Source organism: Conger conger, chromosome 3 (assembly GCF_963514075.1).
Source record: "Conger conger chromosome 3, fConCon1.1, whole genome shotgun sequence".
Classification (NCBI taxonomy): Eukaryota; Metazoa; Chordata; class Actinopteri; order Anguilliformes; family Congridae; genus Conger; species Conger conger.
Genome location: NC_083762.1, coordinates 22,070,390 through 22,092,225, shown reverse-complemented (window position 1 = coordinate 22,092,225; position 21,836 = coordinate 22,070,390). Strand labels below are relative to the sequence as shown.

Here is a 21,836-nt window from a genome sequence, read left to right as displayed (position 1 = left end):
GTGTCGGTTTTCCGAAGTCGCACGCTTCTGTGACATCCTGGGCAGGTGAAGGTGAATGTTGAAATGGGAGAAATGCCATCGAAGAAGAAATGACAGTGCAGTTTCGGCTGTGGATGACTACGCTGTGGTCAAATTGTCACTCACACAGTCACTCTGAGCTTGAAATGATGGCTTTCAACTCCTTACCCTCATGCTTTGTCTCTTGACCTCTGTGTTTGTGAAAAGATGTGCCTGCACAGCAACCACTGGACAGTTATCAGTTATCACTGGACTACAGGGAAGTGGGGTATTTGTGAATAAAGCATGACCTTTGAAACACAGCTTGATGCGAAAGAATTTGTACCCTTTTCTTTCCCCTCAGCCAAGGGCTTTAGATAAATCTCAAATCAGTCTTTTCTCTTGGCAGTTTAGCTTGGTCTACTGCACCTTGGTCCACTGCAATTTGTAACTGCAGCATAAATATAGAGGATATACTGGCTCTCAAATGTTTCTTAATTTCTCAAGCTTGCTGAATCTGTAGAGCGGTAAAATTGGTATAGTGCATCCATATTACAGCAGTGCTGAGAATTGGCCTGCGGTTTCCGTTCATTTTCCACACACTAACCTCTCCTTTCCACCTCCCACTGAATCTTCATCCTTTCCTGCTCCAACAACTTATTTTCTCATTTTTAGCTTTTATAACTGTGGCTAATGCTTTTTGGAATATTTTTTCCTTCGTTGTAATCCGTTCTGTTTTGATTCAGCAAACGAGTTGTGTTGCTTTTTTATCAGAGCATAAGCTGGAATGGTGAGAGGTGGAGGGTAGGCCTCTTCTCTTTGGATTTCTCATTGAAATTGTACATGCTGTGGTGAAATGCTAATGTTCTGCTTGGCTTATATATTTCTTGGACTGGCAAATACTCAAAAGCCATTAATGTCATGGAATATTCCTTGTTGAACTCCCTGCATTTTGGTGTGTTAATCCCCACAGTCAACATTGCCTCTCATACCTTCTGGAAAAGATTTACTGCAGTGCTCTGATGGTAAAATGACTGGTTGTCAATGCAGCAGCAAACTGTCATATTTTTACTAACTTCTATCATTCTACCTTCCCCACAGTACTTCTGCTCTCAAGCATTTAAATTGTTTGACTGTGATTGTGGGGTTGGTAAGAGAGAATGCTAATCCCCTGTATTGTTTATTCAAAATGAGTTTTAGTGCTGGCTCACATTTGCAGAGTCAATCAATAGGACACAGCTATATTTGTAGAAGAATGCAGATGACTGAGTGGGGAGTCTGTGCAGATTGACTTGTTAAAGTGCGCCAAGGACTGAGGGTGGAGTCTGAACAGTGGTGCTTGAGTCCAATTAGAAATTATTTCTGCCTTTCTAGACCCATTGTTACTCATTCTATGGTTGAAATGAAAGCTCTTCTGTCAATGATACTTGAACAATGGCTTGGTATGAGATGTCGCAGAGGCATTTTTCTTCCGAGATTTCATTTGATCCGCTAACAGGGACGACCGGCGATATATGTGTAAAAGTGTGCAAAAGCACTGGCAATTAGACCACAGTTGAGAGCAGTGTCCCTTTCTCTACAGTAAACCTAGTGGACTATGTATCAGAGAATGTCTAAAAAGTGCTTTTTTCATGTGTAAAACAGTGGACGCACAGCCTTGCAGAGTGATCAAGGGACTTCAGATTTTGATGTCTTAACTGTCCGTCTGTGGACAGACATAGCTGTTCTTTGCTCTCTTTCTTTGTGTGAGCCATTGAAGGCTCAGAGCCTTGGGTAATGTGAACCACCATGTTTTTCTCTGTCTGGGTACGCCATCTGTGGGCCCGTGTTTCAATCCCATTAGCTCTGGTGTCTGTGGCAGCGTTTTCCTGACAGTACCATTTCAGAGGTCAGGCCTGTTCTACTGTCGCCCTTTTCTCGCTCACCATTTGTTGCTTTAGTCAGTGTTCTGATTGAATGTTATTTATGTGCCTTGCCGTCAGAACCAGAAGGCTTGTGACTCAGCGTGACTCATCTGGGCTGAATGCTTATTGAGTCACCACTTAACAAGACAACAACTTTGAAATGGGGTTGTGTTAAGTTTCTCATGAGTAGCCTCCTCTTGGAAAAGCTGATGGACACACCCACCTTCTCAGGGTGCTTGCTGATTGGTAGACTGTGAATGTGGAAGTGTTTATATATGTACATTGTGTCTTTAGGTTTTTTTGGTGGAAATACTCCAGCGGAGAGGTACGAAAGGTTCTTTTTTTCAGAAAGAAGACCAAACTGAATGTTAAATGTACCTTGACAAACAGCCAAACATGAGTGTCAACCCAAAACAAACCATGTCTCATCTCCCAGTAATAGGTTTCTTTCACAGAACATGTTTGTTTTATTAAAATTGTATGAAACATTGACTGGTGTGTGCATTTTGCTGTAATAAAAACCACTGTTGTACTGAAATATCCTGAAAGATCAGGTCCAATCTATCTCCCAGTGTCCCCTTCAATAAAACTATGTCTCTTGGACATCTTGCTTGACATGGAAAAATACACTGTTGCAAGTTACTTTAGCTAACATCTTCTGCCAAATGAAAACATCTCCACAAAACACTGCTTGGTAAATTTAAGCTGGATGAACTGTCTGTAATGATCCTATTGCACCATATGTTCTCATATGCTTGTATCTTTGTAAACATCAGTAATGCAAGGTTGAAAATTGGACATGCATTTTTGTGATGTTTCCAGCAATAGCTCTGGGAGTGGTGTGTGAGCTCACTCTGGATTGGTTCAGAACAGGCTGTGGGCGGGCTCTGGATGGACTGTGGCCAGGTCTATTGGGGCCGTGGGTGGGCTTATGGTGGGATGTGGGCGGGCTCTGCTCAGGCAGTTGCTGGATCTCTGTTGTGTTGTGGATGGGTGCAGTGCTGCTCTGAGCAGTTGAAAGAGCCCGTCTCACAGTTCTCTGGTGCAGAGATGATTGATGCCTCCCAGTTGTGGAGCTTCGGCCTGGGAGGTGACAGAACGTATCATTCCCCAGGCACCTTTGCTGCTTCAAACCCTCCATTAGCCATCTGCAGCCAGGAGCCTGAGCTTGCTGCCTGAGAGACAGGAAATATAAGCTCTCTGCATAGTGCAGCTCTGACCATTAGTTGAGGCGATGCATCAGGGCTGTGGTTATTACCAAATAAAGAAATTGATGATACAGTTTAGAAATTATTATTCTTGCTATCCTACTATAACATAGCATTTGCAAGCAATATGTCAACCGGGGCAAAGTTAGTTGGCACTTAGGTGAGAAAACGTGTCTTTGAAATTAAAGATCTTTGAAACTGATGAGGTAAAATGGTGTCATGAATTGTGCATATATGTTATGACTCTCTGACACTTCAAAAGGGGTTGAAAACGTCTCTGCCAGGCAGATGTGTTGGATTGGTGTGCAGGTTGTACTTCTATAGAATGTTGACTGGGTCCCCCCCTCCCCCAGCCAAGCTGTACTTGCAGCTGAATAATTGGTTTGGTTTTATTATAAGTTACATTTTTCATAGCCAAGAATGCAGACTCAGTAATGACAGCCAGCTCTGGCCTGGTCCTTTTTTAATGAAGCACCTGGGTAACATACTCTGGGGATCCTAGGAACCGCAATGTTCACAGCGGTGCATCCAAGAAACAATATCAACAAAGTGAACAGATTCGCACATGTAGCACACACACACACACACACACGCAGTGCCCGTGGGCAGTGGTGACAGTAACATGTGAGTGGGGGAATTTGCAAGAAGGAAAAGGTTTGTTTCAGCCTAGCTGCACCATTACTTATGTTGCATGCCCCAAGGGTAATCTCAGCAATGTCTGGCAGTATGGAATTGTGTGTGTGTGTGGGTATGTGTGTGTGTGTGTGTGTGTGTATGTGTGTGTGTGCAATGTCAACATTGTCAACAATGGTTAAAATTGTACTTACCAGTGAGGATGAACCATAATTGTGAATTCTGAACTACATTGTGTTTTTGTCCTATTATTATGACTATGATGATTCTAATTCACGTATTACAGGAATATAGGGAAGACAAATTTGGAAGATTCTTAATGAAAAAAGTCTGACACAAACAAGAACACACATGGACACACGCGCAGACCCACACACGCATACACGCACACACACACGCACACGCAGACACGTGCACACACACATGCACACACACACGCAGACACGCACACACACATGCACACGCACACATGGACACACACGCACACACACACACGCACACACACGCACACACACACAGTCAGTCAGTTAGTCATCCAAACCCTCTATCCAGCTCCGGCCTCCCGTGGCTGGGTCCTACAAGAGAGACAACGGTGAAAATAATGAGGCAGATTTTAAATAATTCTGTAAAAAAGTTGAGTTTATACATACATTATACAATCAGGGGGACAAAAATGGAGCAGTGCAATCATGCATAATTAATTACATCTGAGAAAATAATGGGGACCTGCGGGGATTTTATCCAAAGAAGAAAAAAAGAAATTCAGCAATTCAGAGGAAGAAAGAATTTGAGTGATTTTGTGCACATTACAATTCCAGCCCCATTACAAAAACATACCTGGCTCCAATACTTTATAACCAATCCTCAAGTCATTACAAACATAATACCTAACTCCATTACTGTATAACCAACAGCATACTCACCTGTGATATTGTATAACCAGCCCCTACCTCATTATAAACTGCATACCCAACTACAATACTGTATAACCAACATCATACTCACCTGCAATATTGTTATGCAAAGTATAGGCCGGACCTATACTTTGCATAACAATATTGCAGGTGAGTTCATTGTCTCTATTGGTCAGTTTGCGTTTTAGCCGTGCCAATATCCACGATATATGCACGGCTAAATGGAACGTCCACACACATGGGCGGCCTGTAGCGTGGTGGTTTAGGTACGTGACTGGGCCACGCAAGGTTGGTGGTTTGAATCCCAGTGCAGCCACAATTAGACCCACACAGCCGTTGGGCCCTTGAGCAAGGCCCTTAACCCTGCATTGCTCCAGGGGAGGATTGTCTCCTGCTCTACTCTAATCAACTGTATGTCGCTCTGGATAAGAGCATCTGCCAAATGCCATTAATGTAATGTAATCTTTTAAAATTATTCTGCGTTTGCAGATGACAGTTATCTACTTTGTAATCGAAATGAACGTAATTTAGCATTATGATCATCTCGCCTCTAGTAGCCTACCAAAGTAAAGTGAAATATGTGAGTTTAATGTGTCCTTTGATTTGGAAAGGAGCAGGAACAAAAAAAATACAACTTTTAGGCAACATCCTCAGATCGAAATACCAGCAAGATCACCAAACCCCAGCGAAGCAGATGAACACACATAACGACAGAGTTATTTCAGTACCTGCACGTTATCTGGAAGTGTCCTGATGATACAACGATACAACAAAAACAAATTACTTGTGTGCGTCAGTGTCGTCTGGTGTAACGTAAACTAGCTGACGTCAAAGCAGTGGGGATACATTATTGCAATAGCGTTGCTTAGGTAAGGTTGTTGCAGTGGGGATACATTATTCCTACTAACGTTAGTACCGTTGCTTCGATAGTGGAGTGGGGATACATTATTGCGAGCTAACGTTCACAATACCGTTGCTTAGCAACCAATAAAGTACTGTTCAGCAGAATAATACGTTTACCATAAAACATAGTTCTATTAAACATACATTCATTTAAAGTCTTGTCTTTCTTTTGAGAAATTGTGAAAGATGAATGTGGTAACCGTTGTATAAACGCGTTATGGAACTCGAACCTGTGGTATATCGTGGATATTGGCACAGCTAACAGTGGTTAGGCTCATTCCATAATGCTTAAATAACCAGCCCCTATATCATTATAAACTTCATACCCGATACTACGATACTGTATAGCCAACATCATATCCAACTCCACTGTATAACCAACCCCTGCCCTTCCTTTTTGATCGGGTAGCATAGCTTGAGATTTCCAATGATCCTCTGGGATTTGAGGCTCCTTAATACAAATAATAAGACTCTGGCTGCAACTGGATTGATGTTTTACTCCCAAATATGGCAGACAGCAACTCAACAAGTTACCAGCATGAACCGTCTTCTTCAACTCCCACTCCTCTCCCTACTCTTCAGGAGAGCTCTGTATCTAAATAAAAGTCCCACTATCCAGTGCAATATAGAAAGTATTAGTAGATTCCCAACCTCTTGTAGATATCATACTCAACTCCATTATTCACCTCATGTAGCCTCAGTACATGTTTACTGGGTTACACCTGTGTTACTGGGGCTTTGTTAGTTTTTTGGGCAGGTGTCTTTCTGAGCAGGGACGTTCACAGGTGTCCTGCTGAAACAGCTACCCAGCTACCCAGCAACCAGGGCTTAAGCCATATGTGTGAGTGGGGATATGCAGGCATATCACTTCCTGTCTGCTGCCCTGTCACTTCAGCTGTCAGTCCCTGGCCTGCTGAACTCTCCCTGACCCTTTGAATGGCCCGGTCACAGATCAGGGACCCATCAGTCAGGGGAGGGCTGAGGTTAGGAGAAGGCCCCTGTCGCTAAAGGCTAAAGGCTCCTGATCGCCTGTCGCTCTGCCCTTGATCTAAGAATCTGAAGTACTTGGTGAATCCTTTCTTCCTATCTGGGCTTGCATTTGTACAAAATATGTATTGGTGAAACAATGTGGCACAGTGGCATTGCCCATGAATTAATCTTTAGTGTTATTACCTAGCCGAAATGCCTCATAAAGCGTTGCTTCTTTTTTTGGCTCTGGTTATCTTCTCTGAAGAGTTTTGTTTTTGTTTGTATAACTTTGTTTAATGGTAAATATAGTAGTTGACAAGTTGTCAGTCGGGTCAGGTCAGTCATGTTTTGTCTTGAGATAGTTTCCCCTTTGATTGAATTACTGCTCTCCGATCCCTGACCCTTGCCCTTGTGTTTGCATTGTTGCTCTGGATGAATAACATCTGCTAAATGGTAGTAATGTTATGTGTAAGTTCATTGTGTTTGAGCTACCATGTGTGTGCATGTGTGCGTCTGCGCATGTGTGTGTGCTGTGTGCTCTTGTGCGTGTGAATATGTGAACATTTGTTTTGTGAATGGCGTGTGTGTGTGTGTGTGTGTGTGTGTAAGAGAGACACAGAGAGAGATCAAGGATTATCCTGAACATTTTAACTAAAATGGATTCAAGATGCAGAATGATGTACATAGGCATACATATGTCGAGGACCCGGCCCTAGGCCCCCCTGATGAGAGATTGACGGGGGATGGGTTAGAAAGGAATGCATTGTTAACCCCTCGCACACGCCATCGAGGTGGTAGTAAGAACGCCCGTAAGAAGAAAAATATGTGGTTCAGAGAATGAGCAGCCATACTTGTCAGTAGAGGAGTCTGAAGTCGGGGGACTTAGATTTAGGGTTTTAAGGAGCAAGGTTAAAGTTCTGACTGAGAATACCCCAACCCTACAGGGGAGGGGCACAGTGCCTGGCTAAAGAAAAACAAAAATAAGGAAAACGGAAGGGATGTCAATACCGAAAGAAAATTAATGATTAATGGCGGATGATTTACACTCAGCTATTGGCTGGATGTCCTTTGTAGATCCCTTAAGGCGCCACAAAAAGGGGCACCTGAAGAGGGTGTTGAGATGGTGGCAGGCTTTAACGTCTGGCTTGCATGAGATCAAAGTTTGGAGGAAGTCAAGGAGAGATTATGAAACTGACACAGACACCAGTGATGAATAGGTTCATTAAAAACAACATAAGGGCTAGTGTTTTTCCACTCGTATATTAAGATGGTGGAAATTCCCAAACCAGAGGGGCCCATGAAATAAAATATTGGGGACAGTTCTTTTGAGGTATGAGAAAATGACAATTGGAAAAACAGAAATAATTAATATGATCATTAAAAAACAGGTTATATAAAAGATAAATGTCTTCCCGCTTGACATAATGGGGGCATTTCTTATCAAAAAAGGTACACTTTTGTATGCAAAAAAGATATATAAGGGATAAGTTTTTAGACCTTAGAGCAGGATCCCAGAATTTGGCTTCAGAAGATATCTACGAGCTGGTGAAGAAAGAGCCACGCAGAACAATTATAACCAAGCTGGAGTGGTAATTATAATCTATATTACTTGTAGAAGTAGGAAAAGTAACATATTATAAGTTTACTTTTATATATCTTTTATTTCTCATTAGGGTACTATATAAAGTAGAAAAATGTAGAGAAGTTATCATATTTAGATAAATATAATATTATAGGAATAGTTTCTTTTTAAACGTCAAGAAGGGGGAGCTATAGGATAAGGCTAAGGCCAAAGAGGATGGATATAGGAAGGGTGTACCTTGATTTTTAAACATCGTGGTGGAAAGGTAATTTAGAAAGAGCTAAGAGGGGTATATGTAACTTGCATGTGATTAGCAAACTGCAAAAGATGATATGTACACTGTAATCTGTATAACTCTATTCTTTTGATTGATTATAATAAAGTATATCTTACTATAATCATATGTGATAAAGAGTCTTTAGAGGAATACATTGAATACAGGACATCGATTACCAGATTTGCATCACACCCTTCACTTCGAGACTGGGCTGGAAGTTCAGTAGAACTTACCAGGGCTCCAGGACGTTCGGAGTACTTGAGTTCGTCCCCGAGACACCTCATTGTGAGGTACTGCTCGTGGGAACGTGAGGTCTGAGCTCGGCAAGGGGTCCGTGGCTCACGACACATATATAATGTGTAAATATTACCTGTATGGTTCCTTGCTGCCTTTTAACTTACCTAGCACTGCCAATAATTGGCGAGCACACCACTGTTTGTTGGTCCAATTGAGTGATTTTCTGTTCTGGCATTGGACACCATTGTGTAGCTCTTTTAAGGAGTCACAGGGCCCTCGTGGCCTTGTTGTTCTGGCTGCTGTGTGACCTCCTGTCCTGGCCCTGTGGGCTGAAAGGCAGAGGCCGAGGCTGTGGTTTTGTGGCACTGTGTGTGTACTCCTCAGGTGGGCTGGCAGCTGAAGAACCTGGTCAACGCTCTTCGGGAAGACCCAAATGGAGTCATCCTAACGTTGAAGAAGAGGCCACAGAACACTCTCACCTCTGCTCCTGCCTTACTCAAGAACGTACGCTGGAAACCCCTCGCCCTCCAGGTAACTACAATCCTCCGACCCCCTCCCAAGCCCTATTCCTGCTCCATCTGCTTAGAGCCCTTCACTCCAGTAGCCCACCAGCCCAACCTGGCCTGGTTGATGACATAAGAAATGTGTCCATCACGTGTGGGCTGTTGAGATTCCCTGAGACAAATATTTACTGGTCACCCTCATGATTCCGATGCAAAGCCATCCACAGAACAGCAGGTGCTTGGAGTGAAGCCATTTTGTCAAAGGAGAGTGACTCCAGTGACACGTCATGCACTAGCTTTAACCCCTTCATCTCTCGATCAGTGAAATTAGAATTGAAATGGAAGGTGTAGATTCTTCCAGTTTCTGCCGGTTGATTCAGCTAGTGTCCTACCAGGAAATGTAAAAAAATAATTGGAACCACACCTCAATAACAAAATTAGTCTTAATGTAGAGTATCTTACCCAGGTGCTTCAAAAAATCACACTGAAGGAAAGGTAGAGTCTGGATTATGGGGTCATCATTAATTGTTTTGTAATGCTGCAGGGAAGAAGATATGAGGATATCTATTTGGACAGCTTCCCTGGAGAAAGCTCTTATCTGACTCAAAACTGTAGGTGTTGTGGCATAATGGTGCTGTTGAATTAATATTTCGTGAGCTGAGAATTATAAGGTGCTATCTGCGTTCTGAGTAGATTTGAGATATTGAGCTTAAAATATTCCAAAGTGATGACTTTTAAGTTTTGTATTTCTTTCATACTTTTAAACAGTTAAACATCACACTTATATTTAGTGCTGTATAAACAACATATTTATGACACTAACATTCACTAAAATTTCAGTTTGAACCATATAATTCCCAGCTCACAATTCTACTGTACTGTAGCCAAGCAGCATTTACTCTTTTTTCAATGGGCACAGAAGAAATTGATGCAATGGTGGTGCTAGATTATCATTTCACATAAACAGTGCTGTATATTCTCCAAATAGAAACAAAACAAAAAGATAGACACACTCACATGTGCATTATATTAAATGTATATGAAGTGCATTTTTAAATAATATGAGCATAAATATAAAGTATAATTCTGTGTGAAGGAAAATATTTGGTTTCCTTCATACAGCATTTAAAGTAGATTTTCTTACATTTGGGATTTCATGCTACTAATTGGTGTTATTTTTATACTAAGACCTTGGGATATGTAGTGCCTGAATGCACTATACCACAAAGGCCTCAGAAATGGAGTGACATTTTTTGGTAACAATTTCTCTGAAGGGTCCTACATAAGAGTTATATAACTCCTTCATAAACACTACATAGCACACAAGTAGACTAATGGAGTGTTATGGCAACATTTTTGCAGCAAGTGACATTACCATCATATCATTTCACTTGGTATGTCCTGATAATGTCACTTCCATAACTGTTGACATAACACACCATATGCCTATTTGCGCTTATAGATATAAGCACTTATGAATGGTTATATAGTGCTTATGAATGTGCTATGTCGTGCTTATAAAGGAGGTACACTCACTGAGCACTTTATTAGGTAGACCTGTATATCAATGTGTTAATGCAAATATTTAATCAGCCAATCATATGACAGCAACTAAATGCTTAAAAGCATGCAGACATGGTCAAGAAATGCAGCTTTTTTTGAGACCAAATGTCAGAAGGGGGACGAAATGTGATCTAAGTGACTTTGACTGTGGAATGATGGTGCCAGACAGGGTGGTTTGAATATTGAAAATAACCACACATTACAACAGTGGTATGCAGAAGTGTCAAACCTCTTAAGTGGATGGGCTACAGCAGCAGAAGACCAATAAGTCTATTAAATACCTAATAAAGTGCTCACTGAGTATATATTGCACTTATGTAGGACCCTTCCAAGAAAGTGTTACCAATTGTAGCTGTTAATGTGCATGTTTGTTAGATCTCCTCTCCCCTCATTTTAAAGCACCGCCCCCTGTCCCTCCCACCCTATTCGCCCTGGTCAGAGCAGCAGGATGTGGTTGGGAACCCCAGGCCACCAAAGAGCACTGCTTCAAGGCAACATTGATTTCCACATTCTGCGGTGTGTTATACATATGAAGAAATGCTCACATTACAAGCATTTCCACTGCTCATTACGGGACAGAAGGCCAGATATCTGGAGCTAAAATTTAGTTTTTGTGCAGAAATCAGTGTCCCATGCAAGATGGGGTTCATGGAGAGTGCTTCACAGGAAGGTCGGCGAATCTCAACCCAGCCTTCAGCCTTTCTGCGGCTTTGAGGGAGGCAGGGAGCAGGCGGAAAATGGATTCAGTGAGGAGGGGAGGTGGAGAAGGAGGAGGAGGGGGAGGTTGGAGGAGGGCAGGGGGATGTGAGCTGACGTCAGAGAGCTCCCTTGCAGATCGCTTGGGGAGCCCTGGATCACACAGCTGCTATTTTTAGAAGCACATTAGACTAATTCATTTTCATATAGTATGCCTGCCTTGATCTCGCTGAGCTGTCTCTCCCGCTCTCTCTGCCTTTATTTTTCTCTTTCTCTCTCCATCTCCTTCCATTTCTGAGGCTTCTGCCCAACAATTCCCCGGCTTCTTGGCTTATTAAAAGCTCAATATTTGAGAATTTGTCTGCGTATGTCAGAGTACACTTACAGTAAAGCGATGCCAAGATACAAGCAGCATTTAAAACAGCGGAGCATACGGCTCCATGCGCTGCCTGCTTCACGTCGGGATTAAACGCTTGTCTCTGGGATTTTTTATTGCCGTATCGCCAAAAGTGCTCTGGTGTGCTGAGCCAGCTTTCGGTGCACTTAAATCATTGGACTGGATGCAGTTTTATCCAGTGGAGGATTCTGGAGAGGCTTTTTGTGGGCAGCTTTGTATTGGGACGCACAGAACCAAGAGCAGGCTCCCATCTGCTCGACAGTGCGCACAGCTCAAGTGTCTCATAGAGGTGCCAATCACATTTCAACAGCAATAACCGCAACCAAAAAATGAGAAAGATGCAAGATCGTTCTGTGACAACAGCAGTCGTAATCCTGAGGCAGTGTCGGAAAACAGCATTCATCTCTCTGTCCAGCCAGCTCAGGTGTGTCCAAAGTGTGCCTGGTGAATACTGTAATGAGTGTGCACAAGCAGACCCCTGTCTTTAGAGGGAATGGCCATCTGTGTGTGTGAGCGTGTGTGCATTTATGTGTGCCTGTGTGTGTGGTGTGCTTGTGTGTTTTATGTGTGTGTATGTCTGGCCGTGTGCATTTATGTGGGTGTGTGGTGTGTTTGCGTATGTTTTTGTGTGTGTTGGTGTGAGTATGTGTGTAGCGTGCAGTTGTGTGTGTTGAGCGTGTATGTGTGTGGGCGCATATGAAGTGGGAGAACCTGGCAGTCGTGTGATTTAAAGCAGCGTGTTTGCCCCCACAGACCTGGGAAAGGTTTCTTTATTTTCACACCCATCCCTGACCTCCACAGTCCACCGTACGTGACAGTAATCTCTAATCCTCTGTGCTACAGTACCCGTCATATGTTTTTCTCCTCTGATGCGTATTTCATAAGGTGACTTGTGCATTATTTTCTTTGTTCAGAGATTTTGACAGAAGGGCTCTTGTCCGCCGCATGTGGATGTGAGTAGTCGGACCTAAACATTTGTGAAAAAAAATCTAAATGTACTTATGTTCTGCCTCCAATAAAAGTGAAGAGTCACATTTTGATTTCATCCAGATGTTTGATATACCCTGTGAAGCTGTGTTCTGTATCTGGGTTTGGTACCACAATGAGGTTCCTTGCTGGGGTGAAGTGCAGCGTTGGTCAAGATTGTGAATGTCTATCATGAAGTTGTGGAAAACAGTTGTGTGTTTCTTCTATGAATCATTGTTTAAGATAATGCAGTTTTCAGCACGTGTTTTGCTTGTGTGTTTTGCGGTGTAGCAGGGAATTGCCCGGGTTTTGCAGTGGGCTGGACAGTGTTCCACTTCTGCGGTGGTGTTGAATGTCCAGGCGGGCTATTGTCCTCAGCTGCTCTGTGAAATGAAACTTCTTGCAACACCATTCACCAGGAGAAGGCACAATACTGATTTAATTTTGGCCTACACAACAGAGCCAGACCGTTCAGACAGGAGAGCAGCCAGGTTGTCCCCCTTTCATTCTTTCTCTTTATTCAGATGGGAGGAAAGCAGATAAGAAAATAGATAGAGAAAGGATGATAGATCAGAAGTTGCCAAGGCAGGGGATCAAAACCTGCCCATGTGAGGATTTGCATATGGCTCTACAGTGGGTCCCCCTATGAACTGTGCCTCAATTCTCATCAGGACCAAACAGTGTTATATAACTAAGGACAGACAGTCTTAAATCTTTCACTCAACATTTAATGAACAACATTGTTTTATTTAAAAACTGTAAATTAGCTGATTTTAAGATTTAGGCTTTCTCTCACTAGGTTCTTCATGAATTATAAGGTTCTATCTGCATTCTGAGTAGTTTTGACTTAGTGAGCTTCAAAAATACCAATGTGAAAGCGCTCCAAGCAGACACATACTTTTAAATATAGCATTCTTTCAGACTTTTAAACAGTATTTTTGTGTAAATCTTCAAACATATATTTAGTGCCCTGTAAACAACATGCGTAGGTCTTGTGTTGTCTTCACTGTATAATGAAATCAGATGTGATTTTATGGCTATTAAACAAGTGATCCTTTGTTATTTACTTCTTTGTTGTTCATATATATATACGTGTTTACTTTATACATACACTTCTGCGCATAATTAACAAATTCCAGGAGCCATACCACTATGTACTACACCCATCTCATGTTAATGTGGGGGTGGGCTTTCTTAGCACTTGGATGGGGGGCAAAGCAAAGTTGCTGCTAAAGAAGGTTTGTGTAAGTAGAAGAAAATCATCCCCCAGTGCAGTTATGGGTGCAAATGTTATGCAACTAAAATGAACCAAGATCCTGACTCACTGTGGTCATTAAAGCCCCCATTACATTTTTCATTGAGTATTGGTATTAATTGTTGTGTCCTGGCAAAATTCCAACAAAATGAACCTAGATCTGTTGCCTTAATGCCACCTACGTATGTCTTGTTTTATCTTGCTTTGATTCAGCAAGTTATTGAAAATTAGAGTTGAGTTCTCATTTGACCTACATGGTTATATTGAGATAAATACATAGATCTTAAAATGATAAATAATGTTTGACCCATGCAATTAAACCTCAGATTAATGGACTGGCCTGTCAAATGGATGGCTATGATTCTGGAAGTAGCAAACACAGTTACATTATGGGCCTTATTAACCTCATTTTTGTCACTGGTGCGAAATGGTGAGCATTGAACAGAAGTAGGTCATAACGTAACGTAACATTACATTATAGGCATTTGGCAGATGCTCTTATCCGGAGCGATATACAACAAAGTGCATACCCATAACCAGGCACAAGTGCACTGAAAGACCCCAAGAGGGGTCAAGTGCTTAGAATGCAACAAATATAATGATTTGGGCCTTGTAGATTAATCTGACAATGATTTATATCTATAACAGTTTTAACACAACATTAACTAATGATAAGCATTTATGTATAAACAGCTTACATAGCCAAACAAAAGCAATAAAACCATCCTAGCACAAGCCTAGTAATAATGGCACACACTATTGTGAGAGCTAAATTATGACAGCTAACAGGCACTTGGAGCTTACAGGGAGGTAGGGAGGGGTGGGGAGAGGTGCAGCTTGAAGAGGTGTGTCTTCAGTCTGCATTTTGATGTGGTCAGAGTCTCTGCTATTCCACCACCATGAAGCCAGAACAGACAGTAGTCGTAACCAGGAAGTGGAGGTGCCTGGTAATTTAAGATTGAGAAAGAAGGGCCAGAACAAAATCATAGTTTGACAAGAGACCAAATGTTGTAGTTGTCCCTAAAGCCAACATGGAAAAATGTGAATGTTCTATCGTGATACTAATAAATATTGTTTTAGCTTAAACTAAGATTCATACTGTTGTTCTAAAATGGGAGAGTAACCTATTTTAGAATAAGGCTATAGTGATTTCAGTAATGATTCCATTCTTTTACATTTTAAAAATGAGTATACTTTTGATCAGTTCTAAAGTGAATTTCCAGTGCATCACCTGCAGTTGAACCTCTGAGATGGAGGTTGGTTTACAGAAGTGTGGCCCTTATCTGACTCCCGAAGGAGAACAGAGTGTTTACTGTGCTGACAGAGAGTTTGCAGGGTTTGAAAAAGAGACAGTGCTATTACCCCTGCTGCAATCATTCTGCTGGCTCTGCAGAATGCTCCCACTATTGAGTTGAAATAAAATTATGTAAACCTTTCGTATTTGGTTACTTAAGGGGAAAAGTGTAATGGTTCGACTAGACTTGTCAACATGATCTTCTGCGCACCATTAGCGTATAGCCATTCCACTGCACTCATAATGCACCATTGCATATTTTCAACATTGAACATACTGTATAATAAATTGCATTCCCTTTAACCTGCCAGTTTGACTCTAACCACAACACACCTAGCAGTTTTCACTTCCTAACATACACATAGAATTCACATACACATAGACCCCATAGTCACTTGCCTATACAGTAGTGCTATCACAACATATGCATTGTATCCTTGTGGGCTACTCAAGCCAGAAGATAGATAGAAAACAATCAATACAGAGCCACACTACTGGTGCAGTCTCCATATATGTAGGCCTACTGTATAACTGTCAATCCTGTTCCGGTAGCACCAGGTATGACTACACACATTCCTCCACCACACAGATACCTCCACTGTTTTCTGAGGGGATTCTTACATGACTAAGAAAATTAAAGTTTGCTTTTGCAGAATACAGTATGTCTCAAAGGAAACACTTCTAATGAAGACACTCAATTCTAGCACTGGAGGCTGGAGCCTCCAGTAAACGCCAGCAATTACAGCATTTTAACAGCATGTCCTTAATCACTTTAATATTACCACCCATTGAACCAATTAAACAGCATCTGAACGTTGATCAAAGCTGTAAGGGCCGACTGCAGCTTCACCATACTGCAAAGCAGAGGCCGTCGCTCTGGGCTGCTGGAGTTTTAATCAATCTTGAGGGGGCTGGGAGCCATTTTGTTTGTGATAGTGGTGCTGAAGGTAGGCAGTCGGTGACTGATTGCACATGGTAGGGCTACCTATTATGGGGTTCGCAAAGCCTTGTTTTTCCCCTCAATAGAGTTTACATGTGCTGCGAGTGGCTCACTGATTTGAATCAATCATAGTGTTTTTTTACATTACATTACATGGCATTTAGCAGACGCTCTTATCCAGAGCGACGTACAACAAAGTGCAAATCAAACACAAGAACACGTGCAAAAGTGGACCTGAGAGGACAGTACAGTTCCGAGTCCTAGTGTAAACATGCAGAAATTCAGAACCCTTGAAGAGTGCAATCAACTTTCAAACTAGCATACCACAGTTGGCAGCTAGAATACAACAAAACAACAGCCAATAAAAACAACAATACCTGTACAACGATATCTATACATAAGTGCCATTACGGTCTAAGGCTAATCACGGTGATTGTGAGTTGGGGAGGGAAAGGTGTAGCCTGAAGAGATGGGTCTTCAGTCTGCGCTTGAAGGAGGTCAGAGACTCTGCCGTTCTGACATCCACCGGGAGGTCATTCCACCACCGTGGGACCAGGACAGACAGCAGTCGTGAGCGTGAAGTGCAGGTGTGGCGAGGGGGAGGCGCCAGATGGCACAAAGTGGCAGAACGGAGGGGTCTTGTTGTTTTGCTGTTGAGGTAACACTTTTTTGGCTCTGAGATTGACAGAATGTGTTCAGTCACCCTCTGATGATGGGGTACAAGAAGCCTTATCATTAGTACATTTGCACTCTACCACTGCAATCCTCCTTTCATGAAAAGAAAAAGGAAGAGGAATAAGAATAAACGCTTAATTAAAGAAGGACGAGCAGAGAGGTGGAAAAAGGAAAGGAATAAAAACGGCACTCCTTCTGGAAGTGGGTTATGGATCCCGTGCTATAAGTGCTGTTTTACCGGGGTGAAATTGCTGGCCTGTCTGCATGCTGTGCTCCTGACCTTCTCTCTCCCCTGGTGGTGTGTAATCTTGCTGTCGGAGCTGAGCTGAGCTCAGCGCTGTGCATCCCACCAGAGGCAGCCAGCCCGTCGCTGTAATTAGAAAATTACTGTTTTCTCTCAATCCCAGCCATAATCCCGCGCTGGCCCGGGAAGGCTGCCTTCTCCCACAACGTCTTCCTCTCCACAGTGCCAACATTCCTAGTGCAGTTTCCATTAAGCCATTAAGAGAACTAGGCCCAAAGGATTTTAGGATTTTGCTTAACAGCCAAGCCAAACTTTGTAATAAGGAGCATGCTGTTCAGACTCCTGTACTCTGCCTGCAGTTGTATGTTGCGGACACACATTGCATTCTGGAGAGCTCTTTATGCCACATGAAATGCTGAGCTGCCATTTTGCTTTTTTGTGTATTTTGGGTCCCTGCGATGTCACATTACATGACTGTGCATCCCCCATGATTATCTAATCTTTACACTGATATTCATGAGGAATATATGGTAGTTCTGTGTATATTGTAACAATTTAAAAGCATTTGGGTAATAGTGAAATGCCACATTTATTTGCTGCTGGTAAATTACTACTGACTCTGTTGTTTGAACATATTTGTTTCTTTTCAGTAATCATTTGCCTTGTTAACAAGTTTTCAAATCAATTGTATGTCACAATGTGATACCTTTATAAAAATGTCAGAGCACAATATAAAAACTATGTTACTTTTTTCATAGCTGTTTCCCCTTTTTTCTCCCTAATTTGGAATGCCCAATCATGCTGTAATGGTCATTTTAATCTCCAGTGTTGATATGGGAGGACAGAAGACAAGCATGCGTTCTCCTCCAAATCCTGTGATATCATCACTGCTTCTTTTCTTCGTTGGGCACATGCATGAGTTGGAAGAAGGTAGTTTATGTGTAGATGAATAGGTGAGCTGCAAGTGTCCAGTCGATCAGTGGAGGACAAGTGTGCAACGAAACCTCGCTCCAATCGGCTAAAAGCCTCTCTCCCTGGGCTATACAATGATTTGAAACCAGACTGTCTTAACAGGATGAGCCAAACACTACCCTGATTTATTTTTTACCTGTTGGGAGAGGGAATTAGCTTGTTACTGCTACTGAACCCATTATATATTACAACTCAATGAAAATCCTTAGAATCTTAGAATTCTATGAAATGTTTTTTTTTGTCTCACATTTTCATTCATAGTAATATGAGATGTGTTGCCAGGGGAGCAGAAAGTATGCTCAGAAATGCTATTAGTATAGATTGGAATATAGTTTCAACCTCCAGATAGATCAACTGTACATGGTACCATAAAGTGCACGCTGTTGGTGAAATACCCCATTTTTAATTGCAAAACTGAAGAGACGACATTTTGGATATCACTTGCCTTTGTTCCCTGGTATATCTGGTCTTGACGTTTTCAACGTCATCACTGCTAGCAAGGCTAACCAGTCGCCATCCTCTTTGTGGTTGCCAAGAGACATTTGCGGAAGGTTTCCTGGTTGCTAAGTAGTTGTGTGCAGTTATTAAGGGGGGATGCCACTTCCGTCACAATCCGTTATGTGTTTCGGAGGGGGAGGGGTGGGTGGTGAAGGGAGGGGGAGATTCAAGGTAAGATGTATTCTTCCTGAAATATATTTCTTGCTGCAGTTGTGTTCCTGAATATCTGTGCTCATTAGTATGGAAATGGAGGAGCGTGAGGCCTGGAGGGAGAATGGCAGCATCCTCTTTGGTAATAAACACGGCAGTTTGATCACAATGTCGTGACTTGCCTGAGAGAGGCAGAAGGAGAGAGGGGAGAGAGATAATGTGTGTGATTAATACTGCATCGCCTGGCTTTCCTCCCTCATCTGAAGGGGGGATAAAGGTAACAGGGACACCATGTGATGACATGATGGCATCTCAGACAATCTATGACTCAGATTATTTCTGACTGATTTCAGAATGGTGAGGCTGATAGGAGCCCTAACTACAGAATGATTACTGTACATAAATGTGTTATCTTATTTTACTGTAAGAAAAAAGGATTTAGCTTTTAAATGTATAGTATGCCTTCACTGCAGTTGCACCCGGTGTCATTAATTAAACACAATTAAGAGTAACATGGTACTGCAAGAATATTCTTAGTCCTGGTTGCCATAGCTATCTTTTTACGTACTATTTTTGTTCATATATAATTGGGTATGTGTTGTTTTAAGTGTTTCAGGTTAAATTCTCTGCCAAAGTCATGTGACGATTTAGATTTTTTTAGAGGGATAAAAAAACAAGTTCTTCTGACATTATTCGTGTTCAAAACCTGCAACCTCCCGGTTTTGGAAATGCAAGTGGCAGTTTAGTAAGAGTGGGGAAATGTGCTATGAAAGCATGCATCCATGCCTGAATCCAAGAATCCATGCCTTGCACCAGCACTCCCCTCTGAGCTTTTCTCAGGGTCTGGGGACTTGTTTCTGGCTCATGAGAAATTCAGAGACTTGTTACCTGTCTCAGTACTCAGAGCTCTTGACTCTCCTGCTGAAACGGACTGAGATTCCCCTGCTAGAACTCAGAGGTCTCGGCTCTGTGTGAGGCACAAGGGCCGTGACTCTAAGACCCTAGAATACATACCACAGTGCCTAAGGCCCAGTTGGCCATTAGAACATATGCACTGGCTCTGGTGGGTTCTTATATGCTGAGTATTTATGAAGCTGAAAAGCTATTGGAAAGGAAGGTACAGATGAGGAGCGTGGTTTTTTCAGAATCATAATCATAGGTCAAGTTCAAGTCTTTGAGAGCAAATAAAAATACATTCAGTAACTATAGCCTATCATTCCAGATGACATACTGATGTAGGCAAATAGACATGCACCAACAAAGTACATAGCAAAAATGATTCCATACAGAAATGACTAAGGACCTTGAATGTCCCTTTGGATGTCCCTTAATGCCACCCTGAGAAAGCCTTCCACATTTCACAATTCCCCTACTTTCCTAAAATAAGGTCTGGTCAGGAATAATTCTGCAACACCCCATCCCAACACCCAAGAGGCAGGTTGCTTCATGTTGTGTTTCCAAATCTGTTCAGCAAGTTTCCTTTTATAGAAATTTATGAACTTGTCTTTCAGGCAGAAAGTTTGGGCATCACATGGTTTGGGAAAGTATTTCTCACTCATTTCTATATACTGTATTTTTCCACATTTGATGATGAATTTCTGCTCGGTTTGGACCTGTTGTTGGTCCTAGCATGTGCTTAGCCTTTCTCCTCTCAGCAGCCAAATCTGCAGGTGTCAGACAGTCTCTGTAGCCAGACTGCTCTTTGAGACTCTGTATGTGAATATATCTCTGCATTTGTCATTTTTTATTATAGCCTGAGAGTTTGCCACAATGTGTTCTCAAGATAGCATGGCGATGCTTTCATGCTTTTGTTTTAGAGTCCTAATGTTTCCTATTATTCAGATTAGGACTGGCTCTTTCCTGAGGCTCTGTGATGTTAGTGGCAATAAGTAAACAGCAAGCATACATTTTGGGACCTTGCAATGGTATGAATTGTGGTTGCAGTCTTTTATGTGCTTCCAAAATTTAGCTCTGTTTTCAGGTATTAGTGTGATTAGTTCATTCATTCATTCATTCATTCATTCATTCATTCATTCATTCATTCATTTTTTTTACAAATCTCTTCATGTAGGGATTCGGTTTGGTATTTGTCCCAATTTACTCATTTGAAACCCTGCCAAATTCTAATTAGTATATGTACTATTAATCACAAATTCTTTGTTTTAAGTGCTCAATAGCCTTATAAGATAGGAAATGTAATTAATCAGACCTAATGCAAACATCAGCCTGCTCTCCATCAAGGTGTATCAGCACTGATCTCAAGTGTTTCAGCCATGTGTAATGTCTACTGTATGTCAAACAATATGAGCTCCCTGGTCGGGTGATTGTTTAAGATTCAAACCTCTCAAAGAATTAATCATCTCATAGTAGTGCACTGTAAAGTGTATTGGCAATTTTGCACATTAACGCTTATTTTGCACAAACTAAATATAAACTACAGGGTTGTAGCATGTTGTCAAATATCTGCGCTGATACACCATAATGGAGCAGGCTGATGTTAGCATTAAGGCTGATCAATTTAATTTCCTGTCTTTTGGGGCTTTGTGCAAATGCAAACATTGCACTTAAAACACATGTTTTCCACTGGGAGGTTCACTTAATACTTGATAGGTCAAGTAAATTGAATGTACATTGGACAGTCAGACTGGCTGCTGCTAGCCAACTGTCCATGTGCTATATAATGTCATGGAGCTACTACCTGCATGCAAAAACATTGCTGAGCACAATGGTCTCATGTTTATTTAGACTTTAGATTTATGTTAACATTGTGTCTCCCAATGTTAGCTAAGTATATGGACAATTAATTGTCAAAATGTAGAATTTTGAGGTCTAATTCAAATGTAATAAAATGTACAGTCATGAAAGTAGAAAAGACACATATGTCTCTGAATTACCAACAGAATGGGTGGTCTTGTGTTGGGATCCGTTGGATTTAAATGTAATTATTTTTGCAAGAAAAAAACAATGTAGCTTTATCAAATCAGTAGTTGGTGAGCTTGTTGCCATTGTAGTAGACCTGTGAAATGGAATTGAGATTGGTTTTAAAATGATTGTGATAT

General features: G+C 41.7%; 1 protein-coding gene across 1 annotated transcript in view; it reads left to right on the top strand.

Annotated features, from left to right (window-relative positions):
- The window catches only part of LOC133124747 (connector enhancer of kinase suppressor of ras 2-like), an 86,838-nt gene that overhangs the window by 42,402 nt on the left and 22,600 nt on the right, over positions 1 to 21,836 (top strand). Inside the window, exon 9 of the mRNA XM_061236196.1 lies at positions 9,009 to 9,155. Within this exon, the coding sequence (XP_061092180.1) occupies positions 9,009 to 9,155 (147 nt within the window). The remainder of the gene's footprint in view (positions 1 to 9,008; positions 9,156 to 21,836) is intronic.